General features: G+C 34.9%; 2 protein-coding genes across 8 annotated transcripts; one reads left to right on the top strand and one right to left on the bottom strand.

Annotated features, from left to right (window-relative positions):
* The first annotated feature begins 22 nt into the window (after positions 1-22).
* Positions 23-10,300, top strand: LOC120082956 (tetratricopeptide repeat (TPR)-containing protein). 5 transcript variants are annotated; one of them, XR_016531202.1, is made up of 7 exons: positions 53-619; positions 744-793; positions 1,128-1,215; positions 1,897-2,013; positions 2,253-2,364; positions 7,609-7,712; positions 8,025-10,300. XR_016531202.1 is itself a non-coding variant. In XM_039038398.2 (5 exons), the coding sequence occupies exons 1-5, from the start codon at positions 119-121 to the stop codon at positions 2,301-2,303; spliced, it is 807 nt and encodes a 268-aa protein (XP_038894326.2). In that variant the 5' UTR covers positions 23-118; the 3' UTR covers positions 2,304-2,588. The 5 variants fall into 5 exon arrangements, 1 of the variants encoding a protein (XP_038894326.2); XR_016531200.1 differs by lacking the exons at positions 7,609-7,712; positions 8,025-10,300 and adding exons at positions 5,837-5,914; positions 6,379-7,139; XR_016531201.1 differs by having other exon boundaries at positions 7,609-10,300.
* Positions 5,920-8,578, bottom strand: LOC120082954 (Kinase interacting (KIP1-like) family protein). Of its 3 annotated transcripts, none has more exons than XM_039038396.2 (2): positions 8,443-8,578; positions 5,920-7,064 (listed from the first exon to the last, which is right to left on the bottom strand). In XM_039038396.2, the coding sequence occupies exons 1-2, from the start codon at positions 8,576-8,578 to the stop codon at positions 6,100-6,102; spliced, it is 1,101 nt and encodes a 366-aa protein (XP_038894324.1). In that variant the 3' UTR covers positions 5,920-6,099. The 3 variants fall into 3 exon arrangements, with proteins under 3 accessions (XP_038894324.1, XP_090172367.1, XP_038894325.1); XM_090316241.1 differs by lacking the exon at positions 8,443-8,578 and adding an exon at positions 7,274-7,401; XM_039038397.2 differs by lacking the exon at positions 8,443-8,578 and adding an exon at positions 7,150-7,290.
* Positions 10,301-12,020: the final 1,720 nt, after the last annotated feature.

The raw sequence follows: 12,020 nt of genomic DNA, 5'->3' as shown, positions 1-12,020 counted from the left end.
GCGTTGCGAGAGCCAGTGTTTCCACAGTCCACACTGTGTAATAAATAATTAATAAAAGCGAAAGAAAGAAGAAAGAAAATAGCAGAGGAAAGCAGAAGCAAAGGGATAGAAAGGGGGAATGAAGGGAAGTGTTTGTTTCCTGTGCGCTCCTCTCCCATTTCTTCCAAACCAACCTTCCTTCTCGTCGTCTTCTTCTTCTTCTTCTTCTTCTTCTTCTTCTTCTTCCAATTCCATTTCTAAACGTATCCCCATTCATGCTCAAACTCACACTCACCACCAAGAGATTCGGGTTTGCACCAATCGCACTTGCCGCCGTCAAGGTTCCTTTCACGCCCTCGAAATTCTCAACGCCCTCGCACCTCCCACCATTACCGTCAATTCCTCTGGTTGTTTAGGAAGGTGTGGCGCTGGCCCTAACGTTGCTGTTTTGCCTGATGGATTCGTCGTTGGCCACTGTGGCACGCCTGCTCGAGCTGCCGAGGTCATCATCCAATTATCTGGTGGAGACTCAGATTCTGTTGGTGTCTCCAAGAGTTTGGAGGCTCTTGCTCTGAGGAAGAGAGCCCAATGTGAGTTGGAGGACCGGAATTTCTCCCAGGCCGACCTACTTCTTTCGCAGGTAAATTGCTCCGCCTTTTGCTGTGTGATACTATATCATTGGTCAGTAGTTTTCCACTCTTCGGTCTGAGAATTTTGTTCTGAATAATACATTATGTATGATGCCCTGCTTCAATTTGTTGCAGGCGATAGATTTAAAACCATGCGGAGGTATCCATATAATATTCAAGGACAGGTGTTCTACTTCTAGTTCTATGTTGTATCTTATTATATACAAATCGTGGGATTGTGTCCCTTCTTATAGTAATTTTGGTAACGATAGTTGAATTTATTCCAATAAGCGCTGACAGTTATTATTGCTCCTTCAATTTTAAGTCACCTAAGTTCTTCCCAAAGGCTCCATGCTGTTGATAATTTATCCTGCGTCTTTCTAGCTGTTATGACAGAAAAACGAATTCCCAACAACTCTAGCATTTGTATATTTCTGCACTTAAAAATTGTTTGTCAATGTATTTGCTAAAGCTGATGCATCCAGAAAATTTAGTTTCACAGAACTGTTAACTTTTCAGGTCCATCGTAAGACTGGCGCTGGGGAATCATTCTGGCGCCCTTGAAGATGCAAATGAAGCTCTAAGAATAGCTCCTCATTATCTCGAGGTGAGAAGTATTTTAGATAATCATCATGTGCATTACATTCCATCTAAAAAATTAGACGTTAATTTTGAGAAAATGACTGGGCCGTTTACACTTCAATGAGTCTGGATTGTGAATATAATCATTACCGAATGGGTAGTTGGTTTGAAACTACCAAATGTGGAGAACAGGTAGTAGTACCTCAATTTGTTGACAAGATTTATGAAATATATTCCGATTTCTTCCATTTTAAGCACATTTGTCTAGTACTGAGCTTTAGGTGTTGTGAGCAAAAGAAAATTTGGAGGATAACAGGAAAATTTTGGACATGAACATAAATTATAACTGTAAATTGGGGGATCAATATTTTGTTAGGCTCCCTGAGTCTTTGTGATGCTTGAATCTTTACATGTTGATATTAAAATTGAATGTTAAGAAATAAAAATTGCGACAGACAGGACATTCATGGATGTTAAGAAGAAAAGAACTCTTAGTCTAAAAGTCAAAAGACCGATGATGCTAAACTATAATTTAGAGGTTCCTTCAAACCCTCGACCAACTAATAGAACATGCAATCCTTTTGAGATCATTACAATTTCTTGTCCAGTTGTCCTTTAATTGAAAAGATGTGAGAAAAAAGGATTCTTGCTCTAGAGTAGATTATCATACTGTTCCCAAGATGTGTTTCATAATTTCAATTTGCAGGCTTACATTTGCCAAGGTGACGCATTATTAGCTATGAACCATTTTGACTCAGCTGAGACGTCATATTCAACAGCATTAGAAATTGATCCTTCAATTCGCCGTTCAAAGTCATTCAAGGTATTGATTCACCCATCTTGAACTTTTTTGGAATTCTGGTCTGATCCCCAACTGGGCACAGTTTCTGAAGTGTTTGCTATCAAATTCTCTCACTTAACTCTTTCAATCATATGATTCATCCCCTTTCGAGTGATTTATTCCTCGTTTTACAAAATGAGATTGAAGTCAGTTTTTGTCTAGTGCCTGCTAGAATGCCCGTTTAATATTCCTTTAATATTTGTGCATCATTTCTTCAATAGGCGCGAGTTGCTAAACTTCAGGAGAAGCTCAGTGCTGTGAGAACACAATAAAATCTGAGATGTGGAGCCAGGAAGAAGAATAATTGATGAAAACAGTTCGAGATTCTGTCAGGTTGTTTCCAGGTTTCAAATTTCTGACTCAGTTGTCTTTGAAATCTTTCATTAGATTTAAATACATGAAATTTGATGTAATTTTGGAGTTTCATGGAAATCTGAATGGGAATTTGAATAATTCTACATGAGAATGTAGAATAATCTGGGGATTAATAATTTTAAGAATCTTCCGAATCTTCTGGCATGAGATAATTCCTAAACATTTTTATGTTGGAGGAAAAACCTCGCAAGTTTCCCAGTCTCATAACCATTAGTCTCAGGGTATGCATTCTCATGGAGAAAGTGATTACTGACATGAAGAGGAAGATGGGGATTTTGATTGGGGATTTTGGTTTTTGCTCATATTTAATTATTAACATGATTGCTACAGGCATGAATTATTATACCAGCCAAAGGGTTCGAATTAAATTTTTTAGTGTTCAAAATTTTAAAATCAGATGTTGTAATGAGAAGGTTTACTGTAATTTATGAAGTACAAACACTTTGTTTTTGGTAAAGTGTCCGTGTTGAACATGGATACGTCTGGACACGCTAAAAAGTATGTATGAATTTCCCCCCCTAACTTTGGACATGACTCGGACACAAGTCTGAAAAATATTTAACCTAAATATTAGGAAGCTTTTTTAGATTCTCTTATAGATTTCCTTATATGTTGATCAATCCTAACGTATTAGGATGATATCTTCATCCTCTAGTCATAGCCAACTCAATCTTTTTATATCTAAGATTTCAAATATCATTAATGGAATATTTTTAGTGAAGTATATTTTGTTTTTATGTTAAGTTTACATGTTTTTATCTATAAAGAAATATTAATATATTAATATGATTCATATAATTTTTGGTCCTTATTTGGTGTATCGAGATGAGTTTGGGATTGTATTGAGGAACTGGCCATGTTGTCTTGTTCCTGGGTGTGTTTAATTTGAGTAGATATGAGGATTTCATGGCAGAGAATGGAGCCATTTTGGTACAGTTGAGACGAAATGATGGTGGAGGGAAGCGAGGAGAGAAAAGAGAGAATGAATTTTTATTTATTTATTTATGAATATTTTTAAACAATAAATAAAAAAACTTAATGAATGTTATACGAACCTTTTAAACCTATTTTTTTAAATTTGAGGATTAAAATGGTCAAATCTCAGAGACTAAAACAGTATTTTTTTTCCCCTTTTATTTTCCTGGATGCAAACAAATGCACGCTTCGGGCCCTATCCTGAGCTCTGATTCGGTATAATATCAAAACTTGCTGGCGTTTCTGTATGGAATATTTCTCTTGTAGTAATCTCAATGATTAGGAAACTTTATACATCTTCCTTTACTTAACGTCTTGATTATATTCTTCTTTCTTCTGACGGGATAGATTTTGAGAGTGATTTATCAGGCTTTTGCCATTGGAATCCCCTCTTGACTTACCGAATATGAACCTTTGGGATTGAGCATTTTCAAGATATTTTTTTTAGGTTTAAGAGTCTATTTGGAGTGACTTTTTGAGACTAGGCACTGAGTTGAGTTATTAAGTCTAAATTTAATATGGTGAAGTTAGAAAATTTGTGTTTAATGTATAGAGTTATTTAATTTGAAGTTAGGAAACATTATAGAGAGGAGAGAAGATGAAGTTTCTTGATAAATATATAAATTTCAATAGTAAACACTATTGAAGTTAGTGGAGTTGAGTTATTTAACATCAACTTGTGGGTCGGTAGGTCAAACACCCTCTGAAGAGCTTAGAAAGGTTAAAAGGTGTCACTTAGGGGCTGTTTGGGATGCTAAGTTGAGATAGAATGTCTAGAATTCATATGTCTGTGTTTAGGTTGCGGATTTATTTGATCAGAGTTCATATGTCTGTATTTGGGATACAGAATTGAGTTCGTATGTTTGGGATATTTGATGTCGTTTTTTGAACTCTAAATAATATGCTTTTGCTATTTTTGTTTTGTAACTTTTTAATTTAGTAATTCTACTCATCTTTGTTTGAATAAAATAAGGATTGCAATTTTTTTCTTTTAATTGTTAAAACTTTCTTTCTTTTTTCTTCCTTTTCTTTTTTGGGCAATGAACAACAATTAATCTATTATATTTCTTGTAGAAATATGGTTAAATAAAATGAGAAACCAAAGAGAAATCAAAACTTTTGATTCCTAATTTTTCTCCATGGATTTCTTTATCATCTTCTTATTTTTCTTCTTCTTTATGTTGTTACTCTGTATTTTTACTATATAATGATTTTTTTTATAATTAAATCTCTCCCATTATCTTAGCGGCCAATGGAATGTCACCACATTTTTTCAACAATTTCACTTTCAATTCCTCCAAATTTGGAGATCATCGGGGAACAAATCTCTATTTTTCACTAATTCTTGCTGGAAAATATTACAGGAAAAAATTTTCATTTTATATTTTTTTATATATGTTACATACTTTTCAACTACATACTTTTCGTCTAAATATTCTTAACACTCATTTGAAATGTGAATTCAATCAAATAGAAATATATTTTTTTACAATTTTTTGCGTATAAATATTGCACTTAATGTAGACAAAATAATTTTTTTATATATATAATCAACAACCCTACAACATACTTTAACATTATTAGTTTTATAGTAGTCGAAAGTGGTTGTCGACGTTGATTATCGAAGATACTTTCACTAGTTAGTCGTCGAAGTTGGTCGGTCAAAGGTGGTCATTGAAGGAGTTTTCTATTGGAGTTTGTAGTCGAAGGTGGTTGTTGGAGCCTACGAATGTGGTTTTCGGAGTTTGTTGTCGGAGCTTGAAATTGGTCATCGGAGTTGAGTCACCGAAGGTGGTTGCCAAAGCTCAAAATTGGTTGTTGGAGTTGGTCGCGTGAAGGTTGTCGAAGCCCGAAGTTGGTTGGAGTTGTTATCGGAGGTGGTTGTCGAAGCCCGGATTTCATCATCAAAGTTGTCATCAGAGGTGGTTGTCGGAGCCCCAAGTTGGTCGTGAAGTTGTCATCGAAGGTGGCTATCGGAACCTGAGTTAGTTCCCAGCATGTGGCAGTGGCCGATGGGTGAAGCCGTTAAAAACATTGGAAGAATGGAGAGTTTGAGTGAATTGATAAAATATGCCAACTCAACTCCACCAACTTTTAAAGTTGGCCAAAGTTGGTATATTATACCAACTCAACTCATGTTGGTGAGCCAAACACCCCCTTAGTGATATTTAAAATTATTCTACCTTATCTCTGCGCTATGATATCTAAAATTAGTTGATAGGTATTTAGTAATATGTGCTTGAAAGTCAGCATTTAATGACTGGTTTTGTTGATTACAATAATTGTAACCTTTTTCCAAAACACAAGGCAAACTTATTATAAACAAAAGCACGAGCTTCAAAGTGTCCGAGAGGGGTATGATATCAGAACTGAAAAGTTGGATTATTTATCGAATTGCATAATAGTTTTGGTGTTATGGTGCATTATGAAGCTGTGAATTGAATATGTTTGGCAGGATGCCACCATTGCTGTCGTAGAGTCATTCCTCTAATTACATCACATCTAAAAACAGATAAAAGTTGGTGTTAAGAAGGTGAGTGAACTTAAAACTATTTCATACTGCTTTCTTATACTAAGGTTTAGTGTCCATCCAAAATATCATAGATGCTAATAAAGATACTTTCACCAAAGTTATTTATAGGGTATTGGCAAAAATCTTGATACACTACTCCACTACACTAAATATCTCTAGTTAAGTAAAACTGAAAAAGGAATTTGTTAAGTAGGATTGGTGCCGTGACCACACAAAAACATGTCCATGCTCTTCACCTTTGCCCACCACCTGTAAGCCTTCCTTCCGCCGTTACTTGTTTTGTGACTTACACTTTTGTTGATACCAGAAACCCTCTTGGATTTTAGTTTTCCAATTTGAAAGCATGCCTCCAATGTTACCTCATTCCCATTGTGGTCTTTGTGCTTGTTGCTGCATCTACTCTCTACTATTGCTTTATCTGTCTTCACAAGCTGATCATAGTACTCTTTATTCCTTTTCTCCAGCCCGTAGATCTGGCCTTGAAGATCTTCAATTTTCTGGTTAAGCAGGTAAACCCTATGATCATCCCGTAGCTTCAGCATACATCGTGCCATCTCGCCTGCCTTCTGTTTCATGAAAACAGACTCTGCTACCAGCCCCTTGTTTTCCTCCATCAAGGAAGTCACCCTATACCCCAATCTTGCATTTTCATTTAGCAGTATGAGCCTCTCAGACTCCAAAACCTCAAGCAAACTCTTCTGAAGCTCTATCTTCCTTGACGAATCACAGCATTGCCTTTCCAGGCTGCTTACCTCATTTGTAAGAATGTCATACTCCACATTCTTGATGACAAGCTCAGCGATAAAAGCATCGTTGTCTACCATACTACAGTTTTTAGCTGATGTTACAGGTACTTGCTGGTAGGACAGAGAGCTCTCCGCATCAGACTCAATCTGACTGATCGCTGAATCTTCAACTCCATCAAAAGAGTCAAGGGTTGAAGTAACAGAAGAATGTCTGTTGTGATGTTTGGCAACGGTTTGGATGTAGCGATCGGATAAGGTGGTGTAAGCAGTGTATAGTTCTTGGAGAAGTGCCAGCAGTTGAGGGCGTTTATTGTAGTAAAATTCTGCACGTTCAGCAAAAGAGCCCCCAACATCGTCCTCTTCAGCATGTTTCATAGCAAGTAAATTGATCCTCTGCTCCATATCTGTCATAGCACGTTATGTTTCAAGACAACATTAAAGACAACGAAATAAGAAAATAAGTGCATTTCGTAGGTGCAGTATTTTGACCTTGATTAACCAAAAAAACAAAAAGTAAAGAACCGCATGAACTGTTGCTTCTAATTGATTATGCATATAAGGTTTCGTTCGACGCCTTTTAGAACAGACATAACAATGGATTTTAAAAAATTACATTTGAAGGCGGAGTGTAGAGATTCAAATTTCATATTATGCCAAAAATATATATAGACCCAACCAAGGACCCGCCACTACCACTGCCTTTAGTGTGGCACACCACCTATTTTGGTTTGAGAAGGGTAGAATAACCTAAGATGGGACTTATGGGACAATATGTAATGGAAATCCAATAAACTGACATAATATTCCAAAATCTATTGATGTGACGTTTCATATTAAAAACGAACTAATGATATTAGCTATAATCTTATTAAAAGGTGCAAGGCAACTTGGCTTAATTTTCTATTGAATTGCCATTTTCTTTTAAAGATTTATATGATGGTGCTTTAGGGAATATAAAGGACATGGGAACAAATATTCACGAGGATGGCAATTGAATCTCGCGACAAATTCTAACATAAAATTTTGAATTCCTGTCAAATCATGGGGCAAAGGTATGGTTCCCCGCCCTAGACGGTTTCATTTGGCATTACATTGTTATCCAGGAAAACGACCCATCCATAAATATAGTTCCTATCATATATTACCGACATTTAAATTCAATTAAATTATTTTAAATGGATCTTAGCCTTTCAATTCAAAATACTATAAACTATAAAGTTGAAACTATTCAAAATAATTTGAATTCCTAAAAGAACAAAATGGCAAAATCTCTTAAAGGAAAAAAGAAATGACTATAGGTTCACAAAGTTCAAAGCCATCACGGGTTTGCATCAATCAGGCAAATAATAAGTTGCTCTTTACAGGAAAGTTGTAGAGGACTGCACATTGGTCAGGGATGAAAGAACAGAAAGGTCGCTGTTACGAATATCAAGAAAAGGTTCATACATACACTCCCACAAGAAAGGCAACCTGATTGGTGTAGAGGATGGAGGCTTCCCTTCTCACAGTTTCGGTGTTTCAAAATTTTAAAATAAAGTGGGAACAAAATACCGTGGGGACGGAAATTCAAAGTCGAACCTGGATAAACTACCTACCCTTCCTACTGCAATAAATTCGTCTACATGTATATGCAGTTGGTAGGTAAGTCATTACCATAGACTAGGCTTAACCCCCACCCCCCACCTCCCTGGTCCTTAGTGTTATGTAAAACGAATGAGGAAAAAAAAATGAAAATAAAGTAAAGAAGTGTGTTTCAACTTTCAAGTCAACAGTTACCATTACCTGCGAGAGAGGAAGACAACATTGAAGAAGGCTTGGTGCCGAGTGTTATACTGTTTCTGTTGCTGCTGAAAGTAACACAAGATGGAGATGAAGATGTTCGATTGGTTGAAACCTCTTCTTCCTCCGGGGCCGCCATTGCTATCTAACCGTTAGGCTGCGCAATGCAACCTCCACTTCCTCTCAAATGCCTTTCCTCACTCAAAGTGCATCAACTACAGAAACACTACCAGCTGACAACACGGTTTGTGTTAATCAACCGACAAAAATATGTGCAAAAGCACTACTTCAGAACAACCATACAGAAAAGCAATACATTTACCACATATCAGGCAATATTAATTAAAAATTAAGGACAAAGATGAGCCACACATGATTTAAACGCCACAACGCACAAAGCATACATATTTAATGTATGGGTACATACACTTCAAGAACATTGCAATACACGTGCCATGATTATCAACAATTTAAGATATTTTCGTTTGAGGCGAAAGACAATTTAAAACTTTCTTTAAACTGTTTCATAGAATTTATTTTGTAATTACAAATTAAGTATTAAGATAAATTGTTGGGCAAATAAAGATCATTTATGTTGTGATTTTATTGAGTGTCAGGAGTAATGATGGTAAGTTTCCAATTAAAAAGGCATATGCCCCATAAGGTCATTGGGGCAGGCAAGTAGGGAAGCACAAAACCCAATAAAATACAACGCAATAAAAGCAGCAGGCCGTACAAAAACCTAACCAGCGTTTAGAATAGAAAATTAACAAAAGGCGTAGTATGGGCAACAAATTGAAAAGTAACTCGGTCTTAAAAAAGTAGGCGCAGATCTCGAAAATTTTCAGCTTAAAGATAAACAAGTGCAAATCAAATCACAAAGTCTGTCTCAATATTCATGGTACCAGAAGCTGCGAAAACCGTATTACTCAAATCCCCAGGCTCATTTTGTAATGCTTCTACATTTCGTTTACTTCGATCTTTTCCTTAGGCACTGGATTACCACAAACAAATCCGAAAGCATTTGGTGCTAAACTAAACTTAGGGCTAAGACATGGAAACTATATTCAGACGATTTAGTTCCTGCTGCGATTCAATCGAAGTGTAGAGAGAAAGAAAAAAATAAGAGAAAAGCTTTCTTATGATTGTTTGGTAGGGGAAACTAATGGATGGAAAGAAGACGAAGAGAGACAGATCAGGGAGAGAGGACGTTCCGATTCTAGGAACCGCCATACTCGTTTTCAGGTGGTAATTGCAGAACACCGAACGTTAGTGCACTATACTACACAGAACTAGCATAAACTTCAAATTACAATGCCAGGAAAGCAAAATCTTCACAAACTAAAACCGTGTTTACAGCTTAAGGCAACGCTGATCCTCGTCTTCTTAGCAACCAAACAGGATTCACATGAGTGGAAAGTAGACATAGAAACGAATGCAAAAAGAGCAGTAGATGATCCAGAAGAAAGCAAGTAGAGTGGTAGAGAAGAATCCATGAAAATTACCTCAAATGAAACAGCTTCTGAATCAGAATCAGGCAAAGGAAATCCGAGAGCGAGGCATGGAGGTTGAGGGCTTTGATCGAAAGGGGTAAGAAGATAAAAATGTGTTTAAAAATTTGAAGAGATTACGCAATTAAGAAGGAAAGGAAAACGAACCGAAAAAACAAAGAGAGAGAGAGAGAGAGATAGTAGGGATCGGGTTATTTCCATTTGAACGATACTGCACAGTTCACATAATAAAGTAGTTCTTTTTCTTTCCGATTCCTTCAACTTAACATTTTCCAATAACGTATGCGTTTTAAATGTTTGAATTTGATTTTCAAATAAAATAAGAGCCATATCTTTATATTCTTTTTTAAGGTATAAATTTGTTGTTTTTAAACTTTAATGTCATGATTATTCTTATGAAAATTATTAAAAACTCTGTCATATGGTGGTACTAAAAAAATTATCATGTGGCATAATTTTTTTTTATATATTTTAATTGTATAGATCTAAAGTATTTCCTTTTATTTTATAGAGCATCCATTTCCTACTTGTTGTTAGTGTCCATCATCCTCGACATATTTATAAGTCTCGATTAACTTATTTTAGGAGATCTTATTTGGTATTACCTTACCACATTTTCATTGGATGAATCGTAAATTTTAAAATTATTTTTTTCTAGTATTTTAAAGTTACTTGTGGTAATGGTGCTAATTTGATGTTTTTTTATTCTCTTTCTATTTTTATTAACGTAAGAATATACTCCTCTTCTTTTTAAGATAAGAATATAATCTGTCTATACTATCTAAAATGGGCTATGGGAGAAACATTTGAGTTTCCCTTTTTATCTTTTCTAGTAGATGGTTATAGAAATATTTTAGGTAATTTCATATTTAAATCATTAAATAATCAACTTTTAAGAAAGGAAAAAACATTGAAATCAAAAGATAATAGTCATGGAATTAACATGCAATTAGAAAAAACATTAAAACATTGAAAGCAAACAAGATCATTAAGCACTATAATTCAATCAATTTTAGTATCTAAACAAGCATGTTCAAGAACTAGAATAGGGTTTTAGAAAACTAATCTTTGTTGAACTCTTCAAATCTTCAAATTTCAGCTTGAATCTCCTCCCCTGATTTTTTTTACTATTCTCTAGTACCTTAGATTAGATTGCGGGATCCAAAATGAAGCTAAATTTAGGGAGAATGGGAGAAAAAGTCTGATTATGGTGATCAAGGTTTAAGAACTTTTCTTCATCCAAAAAAATAGAAATTCAACCATGCACTCTCTGCTTTCTCAACTGGAGTTTTTTGGTTTTTAGTTAACTTAGTCATGCAATCAAATTGCATACTAAAATGACACCAAAACACTTTAATCCATAGTGGAATTTTTAGTGTCTAAAGTGGGAAAACCCAATAAAATCAATTTCCCATTAAATTGAATTAAAACCAATTTTGAATTGAATTTTTAAAATTCAATTTTTAATTTAATTTTTAAAAAATCAAATTAAAACAAAATTGTTTTTAATTTTCACAAAATTCAAATTTTCAAATTTAAATAAAATGAATTAAAATAATTAATTTTAAATAAAATTTATTTGATTAATTAAAATAATTTAATATCCAATATTAAATTATTAGAATACTAATTCCATAACCATGAATCTCTATTCATGTAATCAATATTTAATAAATCAAAATTGAATATTATCCAATTTTCTAATTTCGTTTAATTTGATAATTAAACGTGCAATTATATCGTATATAATTACTGATTCCCTAAATTCGAATTTGAACATTTCAAACTTTCTCATCAGGTTATACTAAAGTTGAAGAAAATTGGATGTGAGGATTTCCATGAGCAGCGAAATGATCGTTCCAAATTTCATTCGTATTTGAACCTACACAATTACAATCAAGAAGCGGAAACATACAGGTTATGCACAAAACGAAATTACAGCATGCTTTACTAAGATCAAGGGATAAAGAAGCATACTTTTGAAGACTCATCTTCAACCTCCCTCGATTCTGAACGCTTGTTCAATCAGCAAGACAACAATCACGAACGTTCAAACACTTCGACCGCAAC

Source organism: Benincasa hispida, chromosome 8 (assembly GCF_027475165.1).
Source record: "Benincasa hispida cultivar pf3 chromosome 8, pf3_genome.v1.1, whole genome shotgun sequence".
NCBI lineage: Eukaryota > Viridiplantae > Streptophyta > Magnoliopsida > Cucurbitales > Cucurbitaceae > Benincasa > Benincasa hispida.
Note: the sequence above shows the minus strand (reverse complement) of the source record. Positions and strands in the feature narration are given on the sequence as shown.